Raw genomic sequence first — 17,012 nt, forward strand, 5'->3', positions numbered from 1 at the left:
TTATGGTCAAAAGTTGATTTTTAGAGTAAAAGTATTGTCGGTGGCGCCCAAGTGTCGGGATTCAAGGTTTCGGGGCCATTCTAGTTGATTTTCCATTCCACGTTTTTGTCTCCCTCTCGACTTGTGCACTCATATTTTCAAAAGGCATCAAAATAATATTGTTTATGAATACTGAATGAGGACGCTAATATCACAGATGCGGGATTCGACTCCCGCACTCTGCAAAAAAGCGTAACGAAAATCGGAGAAAGGAGAATTAGAGATAGGACAAAAAAAAAAGGAGAATGTTGAATGGGGAAGAATAAATTGTTATAGGATTGACTATCAAAAAGGATAAAGATTGCCCTATCTCAAATATTTCCCAATTTCATGAAATTGCTATAGGATTGATGATAAAAAGAAAAGATGAACATTGCCCCTATCTCGAAAATTTGAATCATGAAAATGGGTAAAAACCAAAGTTCTGATTAATGGTATGGAAAGTGAGTTGAGATTTGATAATAACGCTATAACAAGAAAATTGTCTAAAAAGTTTTAAGCCTATTATACAACAGTCAATAAAGTCATAAATCTTTCAATGATGTTAATTTTGATCTCAAATATTTTGATAATTTGCCAATGAAATCACAAATCTTTTAATTGTACCAATTTAGTCAAAAAAACTTTTTGAGATTTTGTCAATTTATCCTAAACCTTTTAGCTCATTAGCAATATAGTCATTTCGGAAAAATTTAACTGAAAATCGATAACATGATGATCTAGTCGGCGCCGGCCGCCCTATGTGAGCGGTCGACCCCGACGTGAATGATTCAATTATATTAAAAAATAAAATTTTATATTGATTTTTTTTCTTTCTTTCTTTACAAGGCCAAGCCCTAGTCGAGGGTCATGACCCTCACTTGCGGCCGGCGAGGGCTTTGCGGCCCTTGCCCTGGGGCTGGCGAGGGTCGATGGCCCCTGTCTAATGGCTTGCAGAGGTCACTAGCCATTTAAAAGGAAAAAAAAAAAGGAAAAAAAAACACAAAAAATAAGAAAGATTTAGATTTTTTTAAAAATTTTCCCAATAAGGAAAGACGAATTCAACAATAAAGGTTCTCCCAAATTTAGCATTAAATTTACTTTAAAAAAAAATGCACCTTCAACAAATATATTTCACTTCAACTTGAATTGCATTATATTTCCTTGGTGCATGGCGTTGTTTAGTGGTGAGCAAGTCGGACCGATCAACCCGGAAATCATTCGGACTAGATCGGTAGTCCGGTTCCCTGTCCTTAAAAATTGGAACTGGTATCCGAGCAATCCAATTTCCGATTCCAAGGGGTATAGGATCTGACCAAACTAGATTGAAATTTTTTAATTTTTTTTAATTTCCAAAAACAGAGGGACGGCTCGGACGGGTATCTTAAACAATAGGGAGGGTTCAAGTAGTGTAGCGTACGCAAGGTATCCAATTCTTAATTTCTCGGACAGAGCACTACAATCTCTGAATCACCCAAAGATTATACCAGCGTGGTATTTGAGTAGAGCCTTATAATGCTAGCGAATTTGCAGAAATTGTTAAATAAAAAAGTGTTTGATGTGAATATGAGCTACCAGTTCGTGTTACTCCAAACTAAACTAATTGAATGGATCGATCGACTGGTTTCCAATGAAGATTCGATATAATTCACGAGATATTGGATAATTTGCCGGTTTCATTGGACCGTTGAATCGGTCCAATCTACTATTCTGAAAATTGGAAACCGGGATCACCGGTCCAGTTCCTGGTTCTTGAGGGGTACCGAACCGAACCGAAAACCGATCACCCCTAGCGTTGTCTCTCTAAAGCAACTTGTACTTGGATCATTCGATTCTAATTTCATTCACCGGATGCATTGAACTCTTGCTTACTTGCAATCACACTTTGACTATCCTACGAACAATTAATTTATCAAAGAGACCATGGAACTAAAATGTTCTGGCCTACAAAGATTACTCTAAATTTGGACCAATTAATTAGTCAGAGCAAGATTCAAATGAAAGGCAATTTTGTACGTAGTGGCCCTGCACTTATCTAGTAGTGAAGTGACCACGCGTTCTTAGCTTAGAACACAACTGATATTACTTCTTAAGATATTGCTCGAATTTAGCTTAGTCATTGTAGATTCTTGGGAGAATTACCTAAAAAGTCATAAACCCTCCAATTCAGTCCTAAATTTTTTTTTCAGCCTATTCAATCTTAAATCTTTTACAATTGTGTCAATTCAGCCCATCTAATGAATTTTGGCTGGCCGGCCAGCTGGAGACCTAATATTTTAATAAATTTTTTGATTTTTTGTTAATTATTTTATTTTATTTTTTTCTTCCCTTCCCCTTTCCCCTTCCCCTTTCATGTTGTACCCCCCCGCGGGTAGCCGGAACTCAGCGATCGGCCAAAGGATGATCGGCCGGGCTCTTGCCGGCCTCGCCATAGCCGGGTGAGGCCGACCACGCTAGCCTAGACCGGCAAGGCCAGCAAGAGCCTCGCCAATCACCAAGATCCGGCGATTGGCTAGACGTAGAACATGGAAGGGGAAAGGGAAAGGGAAAAAAAAAAGAAAACAAAAAAATTTAAAACAAAAAAAAGTCAAAAAATTTGAAAAAAAAATTATTAAAATATTAGGTTGCTAGCCGGTATCCACGTCAACACTGATTGGCCAAAATTTCTCGGATGGACTGAATTGGCACAATTATAATTGATTTAATATTTTTTTTGGTAATTTTCTCCGGATTCTTTAACTGCCAACTCTTTGGATCCTAGGAAGTGTAGTGCTGGTACAGGTAGTATTTAATTGACTCAAAGGGTGATCGTATAGTTCGTGCTTCATTCTAGAGAAAACAATAGTAGTTGTTGAGGAAAATGTATCTAAGGATTAGCCCGTACCTTCCTGGCCACATAATCGGATTGATTGGCAGCTTGATGCGGAAGATTGTGAAGATGACAAGTAGATAGTGTCTTTCACTTTCATTTTGTCACCATCAAACGGTACCGTCGATTCTATGGGAAAATTATTGAAAAAGTCTTAAACACATTATAATTATACCAATTCAGCTCTAATTTTTTTTTCTAGTTGAGTCATTAATATATTTTTTTTCCAATTTAGTCCATCCAGCCAATTTTGATCGGAAACCGTTGACGTGGATTATTTGTAATAATTTTTTAGTATTTTTGAACTTTTTACTTTTTTTTTTCTTTTTACTTCCATCCCTTCTTTCTCCAACCGATTGCCAAGGTCCGACGATCGGCTCGAGGTAAGCCTGCGAGGTCGGCCTCTCCCAACCATCGCGAATTGTTTTTAAATTATGACAAATTTGCCACGTGTCATCTAACTCAGCAATTCTACGGTAAAGTTTGATTGAAGCTAACGAAGGATAAATGTGTCACGCTTGTACTGGTTTAGCTCTTTTGTTGACCCAAAAATTAATTTGGGATAAAATTTATCGCATGGATACCTATTTGGAATCCTTAATAACCTAAAAATTAATATGAGGTAAATTTATCGAACGAATCAATTTAGGTTTTTTCATAATATTAACTCAAAACCGACAAGTGATCAATCCTCCAGGGGCGTGACTAGACCAATCGATTTTTTTGCCTTGTTTTTTTCATTGCTGGTATTATAAGCGAACCGGTGGACCTAAATAAAGTCCTTACATTGCTTCATCCGAACTCTGGAACGTAAAATTTAAGATCCTCCGATGGCGTGACTAGACCAATCGATGTTTTTGCCTTGGTTTTTTTTTTTTTTTTTTTCATTACTGTTGTTATAAGCAGACCAGTCTTAGTCCAGAACAAGCCCGGTTGATCCGAATCTTTCCTCCTGAATTTAACGAGGAGCACGTTTTTCAACGGAAGGACCGTTCACCAAGCACGACGGGGTGGGTCGGGTAGAGCCGGGACAAAGCAACACGTTCTCTCCTCAGCTTACACAGAACTAGAAGCAACCGAGCAAGGGCCGAACAGGAAAAAAAAAAAAAAAAAGCTCGAGGAAGTACGACGATGTCCAATCGATCATCATGGATCACGAGACCCGAGCGTCACGCGGTCGATTCGTCTCTCTCATTCGTTCGTACTAAAGTCAAAGCTTTGCCGAAAGTTCATCCATGAAGAGATGCATGCACGTCTTGCGATCGGAATCCCTTTTCACTTTTTCCTCTGACAAATTGAGAATTGAAAATCGAAATCGGGGGAGTCGATAGAATTGGCATAACTATAAGATTTATGATCAAATTGACATAATTAAAAGATTTAAAATTGAATTGGCAAAACTTTAATGGATTTAGAATTTTTTGGATAATTTTCCCTAGAGTGGAGAGATACATGCGAAGAACCTGTGGGAATCACAAAAGTCCGCAATCCCCCGATGGCAAATCCTGTTGTTAGGATCCAATTAAAGATTTGAGACACTTAATCAAATATTATCCATACTTAGGAGCTAAATTTCCTAATACAAAATAGATCGTTGCTCAAGTTTGGATGGAAGTTATGTTTAGAATTTATAAGTAGAATATCAGTAAGAAATTAAATGACGATAAAAGTACACGGCGATATATTTTTAAAGATTCAAGCGGAATACCGAGTAAAAGATGAGAGCGTGATAAGCCAACAAAAGATGATGAGTTATTTTATCTTATCTTATCTTATGTATGGGCGATCTTATGAATAGGGTCTTTTCGGATAAACTCTGGAGTAGCCACCATAAACTCTCGAAATTAATTTTTATTGAGTCCGGATGAAGAGCGAGGATAAAGGAAGTTAGAGAAAGGAAAACACCCATTTAGCCTGAAGTTCAAGGGATCGTTAATTCAGGTAATCCCGGTCGGGCGTTCGGACATCCAAGTCCAACCTCAGCCCGAGCTTATCATTAGGATTTTCAAAATCCGATTTTTGTGTGCCAGCGGCGGCCACCAGAATATAAAGTCAAACGATAATAAAAGCGAAAGCAAGAAGAATTCGCGGTTGCTCGGTCTTGAAATTCAGCCGGCGCATGGATCAGCTGACTGTTTTCCTACTCGGCAGTTTCGTCTCTAGAAATATTTCTCCATGGACATCGTCTTCTGTCTGACCAATCCTTAATCTGGGAAAAGTCGTAAAGTAATCCTAATCAATTAACGTCCAAGAGGGTGTTCTTGAGTCTTCACCTGACCTTCGCCCAACATGTGCGCTGGGTTCTCAAGGTGTCTCTCTTTGGTGGGCAGAAGCTAGAATTTCGTCTCTCTTTTTTCCTTTTCTTTTCCTTTATTAATTGCCTGAATTTGTCTGAAGCATTCATTTGAATTATCTTCGGAACACACTTTGAATTGCTCCTCCTTCTCTTTGTCAAAATCCGACGCACTGTCTTGTCAGGTTTCTGGAAGTGGGTTTTCTCCATATAGTCTTGCTACCCCTTCTCGTTTTCCCCCCTCTCCGCATGAGTTCTGCATTTTCTTCCGGCCTCCGAATTCTCAAAGTAGATTTCGAGCCACGTTCAGGATTCGGGTTCTGTCTCTGTCGGTGAGTCTGGAGGGACGACAATAACTGCTGGCGGTTTTGGCGTTGGGGGAAAATTAGAAAGAGTGAGGTAGGCAGAAATGGTAGCTGAGCTTTTTTGTTCGAGTTCACGAGATTGTTTTGGATTGTCACCGGAAAGGTGTTTGACGAAAGTCCTGGGAGACACTCAACTTTATTAGTGAAGGCTGACCTGTTTTTGGTTATATTGCAGCCATTGTAGACGTGTTCAAGAACTTGAGAGAGGACAGAAGTAAGAGAGAGCGAGAGAGCGAGAGAGAGCGAGAGGGAGAGATACTTTCTTTCTGCCTCATTCAAATACCCTTGCAATTTTGAAATGAATCACTCTGGAGTAGCCTGTGACAAAAAAACAGCTTCCTTCGAAGTCGTGAAGGACCGTAATGGGATAGACCAGGTCGTGCTTCAGAATTCTCGCGGGGCTTCAGCCCGGGTTAGACCTTTTTGACTTTCTTGATGAACCGCTGCTCCATTCTTTTTTTTTTGGCACTTGAGCGTTACTTGGTCATTCTCTTTTTAACGTTCCTGAAGATATCTAGTTGAAAAAACTCAAAGAAGGTTAAGTCGATAAGGTTCGGGCATGTCGGAGAATACACTTGAGTCTCGATTGCCCTTATCGGGGCAAAATTATCTGGATATCCGTGTCAAAAGGTTCTTGGAATATGACAGAAGTTCATGAACAATTTTTGTTTCCTTTCAACTTCTTAGACCCAAGAAATTGGCACCAGCATATGACATGCTGCACATTGCAAGTCATAGCTTACCATGCTTATTCTTATATTATCTTTCAGGTTAGTTTGCATGGAGGGCAAGTTCTTTCATGGAAGACTGACCATGGAGAGGAACTATTGTTCATTAGCAGTAAGGTGAATGATTTTGATAGTAATTCGTTCTTCAATGTATGGATACTTTCATGTATACTTTTATTAGCTAGATCTCTATTTGTTTAATTTTGAAAAAATTTAATATTACTTGAATACGCTATAATTTCATGATGTCAAGATACAGCAAACAATTTTTTAAGGTCTCATGAAATTGTATTTTATCCCCTCTTACTTATCAGGTTCTGAGGAACTTGTTTTCCGATGCGTTTTGATTAAGTCGTTGCTTTTTCTGGCTGAGTTTGAAACTGCCTAAGTTGTTGAGTGCTCGCTTCTCATCCTTATTTCTGTCCTCTTTCCACCTTGATTTTGTTAAAATAGGCAATCTTTAAGCCACCAACCCCAGTACGCGGAGGAATTCCAATTTGTTTCCCACAGGTATTTGTTTTTGTGCTAATGATTGCTTTGCTTCAGTAATTTGGTATACACAAGATTGACAGATTGAATTTTGAATATCAAGTTTGGAAAACGAGGATCACTGGAGCAACATGGATTTGCCAGGAACAAGATTTGGGTTATGGATGATCATCCTCCACCACTACAGCCTAGTGACTCCAGTGGCAAATCATTTATCGACCTGCTTCTTAAACCATCTGAAGATGATCTCAGGATCTGGCCACACGGGTAATGCCTCCTTGAACTCCTTGTATGTTCTTTCTATATACCATGGTATGTGGTTGATGTTAAGGCTAAGAAAGCGTGTACTTTGTGGAGTAATTGCTTTTGAGGACTCTATGATGATTAAGGTTTTGAGCCAGTTCTTAGGCTGCTCTTGTGCTTTGAAGCATGTCTTGTGAACTTCTGAATTTCTTTTATTTATGGTCGCATCACTAATCTGGATCCTGCTCTTCAGTTTCGAGTTTCGTCTTAGGGTGTCTTTATCGGCAAATGGGCACCTGACCTTGATATCACGTGTCAGAAACATCAATTGCAAGCCGTTCAGTTTTTCAATGGCGTATCATACATATTTCTCCATATCTGATATCAGGTAATCAGCAGGCAGTCGTACCTACTCATTTTCTCCCTACAAATAGGACTCTTAATGACCTTCTAGTAAAAACTTCAGTGTTAGGAACAAAGATTGATGTTTTAAAGATTTAAAGTCACAAATTTAAAGCATACTATTATGAGTTTTAAGGGTTTTTCCAGGACTTCGAATTTGTCTACTTGTAAGTGGATCCGCCACCGTATTTTTCCCTTTTATGCTGTTAAAGGTCTCTTGGCTGCATCTTTTTCACAGCTATGCGGAACAATTGTCTGCAGCTTGCAGCCTTATAATAATTTTGATGAACCCATACACTGTATGACTTCAGGTCCTCAATGAGTACTTAAAAGCATCGACCAACATTACTACAGTGTGAAATTTAATGGACTTAAATAAGAGAAAACAGAGAATTCGCAAAATCAGTGGAAACACGGTTCAGCCAAACTCTTGTCATTACTCACTGTCTTCGTAGTGCCAGACTTATCAAGCGTTAAATTTTATTGCATGAGTGGATTTTCATGCATGTTAAGTGCCTCCGTAGTCAACGCACCCTTTTACTTGCACATGGCTGGTTATGATCATTTCTGAAGGAGCATAACGAGTAACTTCATTTATTTTCCACTAGCAGTGAAGTTAGAATTGAGGGATTGGAGACACTTGACTACCTTGACAACCTATGCGAGAAAAAGCGCTTCACAGAACAAGGAGACGCTTTAACATTTGAGTCTGAGGTAATTCTGACACGAGTGCTATTATGTAACAATTAGCAAAGCGTCTTTCATTTCCACTGTGGCCCAATAAGATACTAGATTTCCATTTAGCTACTAAATGGAATTGGGTCGAGTCAGACTGAAATTTCCAAGCTGAGCCTTCTTGTCTCAGTCAGTTTCTTTATGTTGTAGGTGGATCGGGTGTATCTTGGCTCCTCAGATACGGTTGCAATTTTTGATCATGAAAGGAAACGGACTTTCCTAATTCAAAAGGAAGGACTTCCAGATGTAGGTAAGCTTCCTTTGCATCACTGTGTGCGCCTCCTTACCCGAGCTTAACGTGCTGCGAAGTGGGCAAAAGCCTCTCATTACTTTTCGGAGTCAGCATCAACTTTGACGTAATCTTCATTCTTGAGGGTGCCCATTTCATCAGACAATGGAAATACTAGTAAAGTTGCCTGTCAGCTGAAACAATCATATGAATCTTAACGCCGTTCATGGTCTATTCTGTCACCGACATTAGGTGCTCCTTGGTTTAGCTGCAATCAAGAAGTTATGTCATCTCAATACTCATTTCTCACGAGCTTCAGTCCTAAAACAAATTGATCAAGCTACGATTTCCTGCGTCACTTTAGTCCGTGTACCTTGGTTACCATGTCGCTTAGCTGAAAAGGAAAAAGATTTTTTTTTTATAAAAAAGTAGCATGTCCCGAATACATTACTGCGCCATCTAATTTTCACTGTTCTTGTGACTGCATGTCTGCACAGTGGTCTGGAATCCATGGGAGAAGAAATCCAAGTCCATGACCGATTTCGGGGACGAAGAATACCGACAGATGCTCTGCGTCGATGGGGCAGCGATAGAGAAGCCGATCACTCTCAAGCCAGGGGAGGAATGGACAGGACGGTTGGAGCTCTCTTACGTCCCGTCAAGCTAGGTCCGACGGAAGCTCGACGTCGGGTTCTGAGTGTACAATGAATAATGGAGGGGAGATGCTACAGTCTAATGACGGTCCACTGTTTTTGCTGTTGGAAGCATATCCTTGCTAAGATCAGATGTATTATTAGGACAATAAGCAGCTTCCAAAAAGGTCGTCGTTGTTCCCTGTTCGCAGAGAGTCCTTTTTCTTCTCTCAGCAGTAATGTGATGATCAGTATCAGCAAACTTTGTATGAGCATTGGCTACTTATGTACAATATAATCTCTCTCTCTCTCTCTCTCATGAAAAAAGAAGAAGTTAAATCAATGAAACAGAAGAAAGGGAGAGAATCAAAAAGGCAAAAGGTATGGCAATGCCTGAAGCTTTTCTCTGCTTATCAGAGCCAGGTTTCGATCCTGGGACCTGTGGGTTATGGGCCCACCACGCTTCCGCTGCGCCACTCTGATGTGTTGTTCCATGTGTCCAAAACATATTATTTAATGACATGAAGCTGATGACTGGATGAATGGGCCCACAAGCCCAACAATTGTGACCCAGTAGGCCCGAGGTTCGACGGCGAAATTCCCCTCCCAAACACGTAAATCCAGCCCGACATTGCCCGAGCATATCCGTTGCCGAGCCATCTTTATACACACACCCGCCATTCGCCATTTGATTTTGACTCCCAACTTCCCTATCGAATTGAACGACACCTAACCACTTCCAAAAGGATAGAGCCTTCCCCCCGACGGGGGCGCTGCGCCCCCGACGCGACGCGACCCTCGTTCGTAGGCTGTTGTGAATGGGTTCATTTTTCATCTTCCTCCCGCGCGGCGATAAAAGAGAGCGCCTCTTGACGTTTTATGTTTGCGAATGGAATCGGCATTCTTGAACTATACGGTTTCCAAAGGTGCGTTGTTTTGAACTAGGATGGGAGCGGTTTGATTCGCGACGTGGAGCATGGTGACCCCCCGAGTGCCATAGATATATTGCACCGTCCAGCGAAACCGTCGACGCGACGGGCGTAAAGGCGGATTGGCGAATGAACGGTTGAGAATTATGGAGGCACCGAGAGAGCTGCCGAGCGGCGCGGAGAGCCGGCGACCCTCTGATCCATTGGAAACACTGATCTTGGGCTTGTTAGTGGGCCACGAGAAGACAAGGAGGGGCCCACTCGTTTTTGGATGGTGGTCCACGGCTTGTGGTGCGGACGAGCCATGTGTTATCGTGGGCAGCTTTGTGGGTTGGTTTGCAGAGTTTGAAAGAGACGGCTACCTTTTAGGGTACACTTCCTGCATTGTTATCCCTTTTGCTCTCGGCATTTGAGGTGTCCGTGTGGCCGTAGATGAGAACAGATGGAATCGCCTGCAAATTTAGGTGCGCTTGGATTAGACTGATTCATGAGTCGGGTGGTCGGACATGCTCGCCCGCCGCCCGGACACACTTATCCATCCGTTTTGCCCGACTCGATCAGTGTTGCAATTCAAGCAACCAATCCAAGTCAAAGAGTTTCAGGCTTGACTTTACATCCGAATCCTAACAGATCTCTTGTGTGTTTCCAGTTAAGCACAAACATCAATTCTGTTCTCGGCAACTTCATTATCATTCCATTCATCGCGATGTTTAGGACTTCACGCATCGAGCATGTTTTCATAACCACCCACGCTATTTCCATTTCTCAAGATGAATCACCCTTTTTTTCTTTTTTCTTTCGTTTTCGGAGAAAACCATCTAAGTTTCCAAAAACAAGAGTACCCTTATAAAGCAAGTTTCTAGATAACCATACCCGACCCGAATTTAACTTCAAACATATATTATTAATGAGGTCGGAATCGTCTATAAGCTAAAGCAACCGGTCCTATTTTCTGTCCAAAAATTACCTACGACCATTTTCCAACAACGTCAGATCTCAAACAGCTACCCTCACTCACCAAAACCTCGCCCTAGTTTTACCCACCTTCAATTCCAAACAATCTCTACTTCACTTCTAATCTAATCTTACTCCAATTCGATCCGTTCAACATCCGCTTGAGACCTTAAAGAAACGAACGGTTTTGCTGATTTCAGAAAGTATCGATCTCTTAGCGCGCACTCGAGATCTTGCGGGACCGCCGGCTATTGCTCCATAAGCTCGAGCCCCGTCGATGAAGGCTGCGGCTTGATCATCACGCGAGCTGAACTTTATCCCGAGATTAAAAGGAGCGAAAATATCTGAACTCAGAATCTCATGCTCCGACACGGGTCCGAGGCGTGCGCGCCTGCGCTGCAAAAAGGAAACAATGATAAAATAGAAGAAAAGAAGCAGCCAAAGAATTTTAGGACCAATGCGCCTGATTAGTCTCCATCACCATGATCGTAAATCCCCATTGCCACTGTCCACATCAGCATCTGCTTTCATTAGGATCCAAACCAGAAATGGGAAAGAAGAAGAAGAAGAAAGTAAGTGGATGTTCACGAAACTTAAAATGACTATTTTTTTTTTTTTGTAGATTATGTAAACTTCAAAATAAAGTTTTCCAATTTCTTCGTTACTTTTTGAAAAATCAAACTGCTACTTTTTTTTCTAATCCCGACGAGCCATTCCAGATTTTCAAACTATAATTATTGTAGGAAGAATTTTAAATAAGAGTCCGAAATGCTTTACTTTCTTAAATAAGGGTTGAGAGTGGATCTTATTTCAAATAAAGACCTGAAGTGCCTCTTTGTTTCAAATAAGGGATTGACCAAGGGCATTTTCGGCATTTTATTCTTTTTCTTTGTTGTCGATAGCGATGCGACCCTTGCCCATATCCGGCAAGGGTCGTCCCCGCTCGATTTGGCGAGGGCGGCTCTCGCCGGCCACAGGCGAGAGCATTTCAAGTGCTTATTTGAAATAATATTAACTACATACTCTTATTTGATAAAATGAGAGCTATTCATATTCTTATTTGAAATTCTTCTTTTACTATATGAATGAAAAAGCCTGGACAAAAGGCTCGGTCGCTGCCAAAAAAAGACATTGAAAAAGAGGGAAAAAGCGAGGTGATGATCCGCAAGTTATGTGGAAAATCTTTGGACCAACGCGGTTTGCCAGGCCGGATAGGTTGAAAAAGCTTTAGGGATCTCTCCCTCCATCTCTTCTTCAAAATTGAACCAAGCATGCAAGAAAAAAAGGTGAAAAGTTAGATCCGAAATTTACTTTTAAGGAAAATTGTTTTTCACTCTAGGGTTACACTGCTTAAAACAACTTCATATTCCCGAAGGACGAGTTTCATCTTTCAAATTCAATATAAAGCATTTAAAGTTTGAATCGAATGATAGTAAACAGAATCCGAATCGAATAGACGCTTTGGTATCAATTGAATTGGAGGTGTAACTTTGTTTCAAAACATCTTCAAATTGAAACAAAAACGGGATCCAACTTTGAAAAAAGAGGTCCTTTTCTATTGGATGATTTCTCAAGAAATTATTCCGGGCAGTCTTATTTATATTTTTCTAATTCAAGAAGCTCACAAAGCGAAGACCTTACTTACTTTCTTTCTTCTTCTTTTTTTTGGGGCAAACTCCAACCGCCTTTGCCTGCTAAGATGAACGACGCAAACTCTATCTTCACTCACGGTGCGATGCGCTTGCTGCTCGATTTTTTGTTTTTGACAAACGACGTTTTCAGCGTCGAAACTCGAGCGACCATGGTGATTAAGAAAACTACAAAGTTCATTTACGAAAATAATTTCGAATTTTTTTTTATTATGATTAATTCTGTCCACCACCGCCGACGACAAATGCTGCCCATATTAAGAATGTTAAGCCCACACAAAAATTTCTCCAAAATGACAAAACATTAATTCAATCTTCAGACCTCCCTTACTTCTTACTTGTCAACAATAATTAATCACGCAGGAAACCGCCCCGCTTTCGATGCCTAGGAACGTGCCACGTCACCACCCCCAACAAACACAACCTCTCTTTCTCTAATCTCTAGTCACAACTGTCACATGTCGCGAGTCGCAGGAGCAGCACGAGCAACAGTGTCCCGAGCATCCATGGAAATCGCATAAGTAGGCGCTCTCTCCACTCTCATTTAATGCGTCCCTCCTCCTCCTCCTCCTGTCGGTTACTCGCGAAACCGATGAAGGACGAGGCCATTGATGACACAGAGCCGTTGCGCGCCTGAACTCGGCCACCCGCATTCGCTCCTCCGCCGCTCGCGCCCCGATTCCTCGTCCTCCCCTCCGCGCTCCCACTTCGCAGGTCCGCTCCCTCTCTCTCTCCGAGTAGTGACAGAAGGTGCGCCTCGAGAGGTTGTGCTCTCTGCGTGCTGTTCTTCTCGAGGTCGTCGCCCTCTTCTTCGAGTGATTTAGCCACCCGTTGAGCCGTTCTCGGCAGGTGGGTCGACTCGGCGCATCGTCGCGGGTCCGGGAACGAGTCGAGGTAGCGTGGGCTGTGATTCGGTTGAGTTGATCCTCGAGCTTCTTGGCGAGATTCCGGTTTGGAGGAGGAGGTGATTCGCGGAATGAAGCGGTTCTTCTTCGTTCAAATCTGAAAAAAAAAAAAGCGAGAAAGCGAGGTTTGCGAGTTCCGCTTTACTTTACTCCTTACGAGCATTCTTTTTGTCCATTTCTCCTTTCGCGTTTCTTTTACTTTTCGCACCTCCTCAGAGTTGCTCGGTTTTCAACGGAGTGAGCTTTTTCTGGGTCTCCTCCTCACGAGAAACTCTCGATTTCGCCATCCTCATGAAAAGCTAGAGAACAAAAAGAAGCTCGGTTTCTGGGGTTGTGTAGACTTTAGTTTGCAAGATTTAAAAAAACATTACTTTTGACCGCCCTGCATTGTTCAAAGGCTGCTAGTTCTTTATGCATAAATATCGACTCAGTCACGACTTTCTTGGAATCTGAATTTTTTTCCCCTCGCTTTTTCTTTGAAATGCTTGTCGCTTCACGCTTGAATTTAGGGTTCGTCTCGGCCTAAAACCATTGGTGTGGAAGGACGAGTGGTGGGTATTCCAGAAACAGCTCTGGTTAGCGAAGGGAGGATAATGGATGCTCTCTGCATCTTGTCTTCAGTTTTGCTTGTTGGCGGGAGCTTGTTACGAGCAAATGCAGACTTGGTAGGTGATAAGCAGGCCCTGCTTGATTTTGCCGAGAATTTACCACACTCTCGGTATCTCAACTGGACCGAGGGTTCCCCTGTTTGCAGCAACTGGATTGGAGTGACTTGCGATAAAGATGGGTCCAAGGTAATAGCCTTGAGATTACCTGGCGTTGGATTTCACGGCCCGATTCCAGCCGATACACTCGGCCGCCTTTCGAATTTGCAGATCCTTAGTCTCCGATCGAATGCTATAACCGGGAATTTTCCTTCCGATTTCGCAAACTTGAAGAACTTGTCGTATCTCTATCTTCAGTCCAACAATTTCGCCGGTCCTTTGCCTCAGGACTTTTCAGTTTGGAAGAACTTGACTATTGTGAATCTTTCCAACAATGCCTTCAATGGAAGTATCCCTTCTTCGCTCATGACCTTGACTCAGCTAGCTGGTTTGAATCTTGCCGATAATCTCCTTTCTGGCGAGATTCCTGATCTCCAAATGCCCCACCTGCAGCTGTTAAATTTGTCTAATAATAATCTGCATGGTCGTGTTCCAAAGTCACTTGAGAGATTTCCTAGCTCAGTTTTTGCTGGAAATGACCTTTCCTTTCAAAATTCTACTCCCCATCCTTCTCCTTTTATTTCACCTTCTTCTGGACTTCATCTTAGGTCCAAGAATCCTAGGATGCTTAACGGCACAGCACTATTAGCGATCGTCATTGCAGGTTGTGTCGTGGCACTTGCTTTAGTGGGCATTCTTATTTTCATTTGTTGCTTGAAAAGGAAAGGTGAAGAAAAGTATTCAGGGAAGTTGCACAAGGTAAGAATGTCGCCTGAGAAAGCTATTTCAAGTAGTCAAGATGCAAACAATAGGCTGGTTTTCTTTGAGGGATGTAACTATGCATTTGATTTGGAAGACTTGTTGAGGGCTTCTGCTGAAGTACTTGGAAAGGGGACTTTCGGTATATCTTACAGGGCTATTTTAGAGGATGCAGTGACTGTAGTGGTCAAGAGGTTGAAGGAGGTTAGTGCTGGTAAGAGAGAATTTGAGCAACAGATGGAAATTGTTGGGGGCATTAGGCATGAAAACATTGTTGAGCTGAAGGCTTATTACTACTCCAAAGATGAGAAGTTAATGGTGTATGATTACTACAGTCAGGGGGGCCTCTCCACTCTTTTACACGGTATGCTTCTTGCTTGCACAGTTTTTCATTGCATCCACTTTACTTCGGTTGGTTTAGGAATTTCCTGGTGTTGCAATCTTCTCACTATGAGCATGTCTTATTTGCATATTCAACTTGTTGAGAGGTTTATGTGGTCAAATTTTCCTGTTCTGATGCTGACTGCTAGTTAGCGTGTTTCCACCAATATGGGGAACTAATGACTAAAGGGTATATATCATCTACAAGACATGGAATATATGGCTTATTGCAGTTAACAAGGCTACCTAATATAATCTGCTCAACATTTCTAGTGTCTAGGAATGTTCTCCATTGAAGATTTTTGGGTAGAAAGGAAATGATGTGGAGAGAGAAAGATTGAATTTGTGGATAATATAGTCTACACTTGTGATTTATTACAATATCAAATGTTGGTTTGCTCAACAGGTCCGTAAAACTTTTATTTCCTTTGACAGAAAAAACTTGTCGATGTTATGGCGATGCCATTAAGTGATGCAATTACCGTCCAGTATAGTTTTCTCAATGACACAATCTGCCTCATTTGCATAATCCATGAATCAAATAGCTATGCAGATACTAATTTCATTGGTTTTGATCTTATAGTTAAACCTTTTGCACTGTCCTGGTGGGATAAAAAATACCGCTATTTTATTTTCTTGAGAGTTGAAATTTCCCCAGGGGTTTTACCACCCATTGCCTTTGCAACTTTTCAGGTAAGATAGGCGAGGATAGGTCCCCTCTAGATTGGGATACTAGAATGAGAATAGCCCTTGGGGCAGCTAGAGGCATAGCTCGTGTCCATTTGGAGAACAACGGGAGACTTGTACACGGAAACATCAAGTCATCTAACATCCTTATCAACCCACAACAGTATGGCTGCATTTCTGATCTTGGTCTGGCTGCTGTAATGAGTTCCCTACCTCCCCCCATTTCCCGAGCTGCTGGTTACCGAGCACCAGAAGTGACAGACACTCGTAAAGCAGGACAGCCATCGGATGTCTACAGCTTCGGAGTCATCTTGCTGGAACTGTTAACTGGGAAATCTCCCGTTCATGCTACAGGCTACGGTGAAATGGTGCACTTGGTGAGGTGGGTCCATTCAGTGGTGCGAGAAGAGTGGACAGCCGAAGTATTCGATATAGAGCTGATGAGGTATCCAAATATCGAGGAGGAATTGGTGGAGATGTTGCAGATAGCAATGGCCTGCGTCGTCAGGATGCCGGATCAGAGACCTAAGATGGCTGATGTGGTGAAAATGATAGAGAATGTCCGGTGCGTCGAAACCAACAATCGGCCTCCCTCTGAAAATAGATCCGAAAGATCATCTCCATTGCAACTGGCTGTTAGGTCCGGTCCTGTGCCCCTACAATGAGCTCCTTCCCATCATCACCGTTGGTAATACTTGTCACTCGTTTTTTTAACCTCATTTCACTAAGTTCCACACTACTCTTGTTATTTACTCTTTTCTTGCTAATCTTGCCCACCTTCCGGTTCTTAGTGCGACCGAATTTCTACCACTCAGCCTGCCCAGTACATGTTATAGCTAAAATCACCGTTACGCCCGCATCTGTCCTTGAAATCTGTTTGCTAATGCCCGCACATGTTTGTGATTCCGAGCAACTGATCTATGCTCGTGTTTGCAAGAACTCCCGGTTCCTACTTTTCATCCTAGTTCCTTTTGATGCTGCACGTCTGTTAGGATTGGGATGAATTATTGTGGAGAGGGATGTGTTGGATATGTGTACTTG

At 41.9% G+C, this 17,012-nt stretch overlaps 2 protein-coding genes and 1 non-coding gene across 7 annotated transcripts; 2 read left to right on the plus strand and 1 right to left on the minus strand.

Moving 5' to 3' along the window:
* Positions 1 to 5,027: 5,027 nt before the first annotated feature.
* LOC115754668 (putative glucose-6-phosphate 1-epimerase) lies at positions 5,028 to 9,342 on the plus strand. Of its 4 annotated transcripts, none has more exons than XM_030693764.2 (9): positions 5,037 to 5,209; positions 5,366 to 5,957; positions 6,316 to 6,390; positions 6,727 to 6,783; positions 6,866 to 7,029; positions 7,259 to 7,393; positions 8,019 to 8,121; positions 8,293 to 8,392; positions 8,869 to 9,342. In XM_030693764.2, the coding sequence occupies exons 2-9, from the start codon at positions 5,844 to 5,846 to the stop codon at positions 9,036 to 9,038; spliced, it is 918 nt and encodes a 305-aa protein (XP_030549624.1). In that variant the 5' UTR covers positions 5,037 to 5,209; positions 5,366 to 5,843; the 3' UTR covers positions 9,039 to 9,342. The 4 variants fall into 4 exon arrangements, with proteins under 4 accessions (XP_030549627.1, XP_030549624.1, XP_030549625.1 ...); XM_030693765.2 differs by lacking the exon at positions 5,037 to 5,209 and having other exon boundaries at positions 5,216 to 5,579; positions 5,721 to 5,957; XM_030693767.2 differs by lacking the exon at positions 5,366 to 5,957 and having other exon boundaries at positions 5,028 to 5,209.
* Positions 9,343 to 9,414: 72 nt separating this feature from the next.
* Positions 9,415 to 9,486, minus strand: TRNAM-CAU. The gene has a single exon. It is a non-coding gene; the product is annotated as a tRNA-Met (tRNA).
* Positions 9,487 to 13,374: 3,888 nt separating this feature from the next.
* Positions 13,375 to 16,985, plus strand: LOC115754665 (probable inactive receptor kinase At4g23740). Of its 2 annotated transcripts, XM_048275745.1 has the most exons (4): positions 13,375 to 13,565; positions 13,950 to 15,267; positions 15,978 to 16,650; positions 16,702 to 16,985. In XM_048275745.1, the coding sequence occupies exons 2-3, from the start codon at positions 14,034 to 14,036 to the stop codon at positions 16,634 to 16,636; spliced, it is 1,893 nt and encodes a 630-aa protein (XP_048131702.1). In that variant the 5' UTR covers positions 13,375 to 13,565; positions 13,950 to 14,033; the 3' UTR covers positions 16,637 to 16,650; positions 16,702 to 16,985. The 2 variants fall into 2 exon arrangements, with proteins under 2 accessions (XP_048131702.1, XP_030549621.1); XM_030693761.2 differs by having other exon boundaries at positions 15,978 to 16,985.
* The last annotated feature ends 27 nt before the right edge of the window (positions 16,986 to 17,012 follow it).

Source organism: Rhodamnia argentea, chromosome 3 (assembly GCF_020921035.1).
Source record: "Rhodamnia argentea isolate NSW1041297 chromosome 3, ASM2092103v1, whole genome shotgun sequence".
NCBI lineage: Eukaryota > Viridiplantae > Streptophyta > Magnoliopsida > Myrtales > Myrtaceae > Rhodamnia > Rhodamnia argentea.

What these genes read in the sequence shown, in the direction of transcription:
- LOC115754668 (XM_030693764.2), top strand. Translation starts at nt 5,844, where the DNA reads ATGAATCACTCTGGAGTAGCCTGTGACAAAAAAACAGCTTCCTTCGAA. An exon ending in CTCAGGATCTGGCCACACGG is followed by an intron (nt 7,030 to 7,258) that starts GTAATGCCTCCT and finishes CCTGCTCTTCAG; the next exon opens with TTTCGAGTTTCGTCTTAGGG. An exon ending in GGAAGGACTTCCAGATGTAG is followed by an intron (nt 8,393 to 8,868) that starts GTAAGCTTCCTT and finishes ATGTCTGCACAG; the next exon opens with TGGTCTGGAATCCATGGGAG.
- LOC115754665 (XM_030693761.2), top strand. Translation starts at nt 14,034, where the DNA reads ATGGATGCTCTCTGCATCTTGTCTTCAGTTTTGCTTGTTGGCGGGAGC. An exon ending in CCTCTCCACTCTTTTACACG is followed by an intron (nt 15,268 to 15,977) that starts GTATGCTTCTTG and finishes GCAACTTTTCAG; the next exon opens with GTAAGATAGGCGAGGATAGG.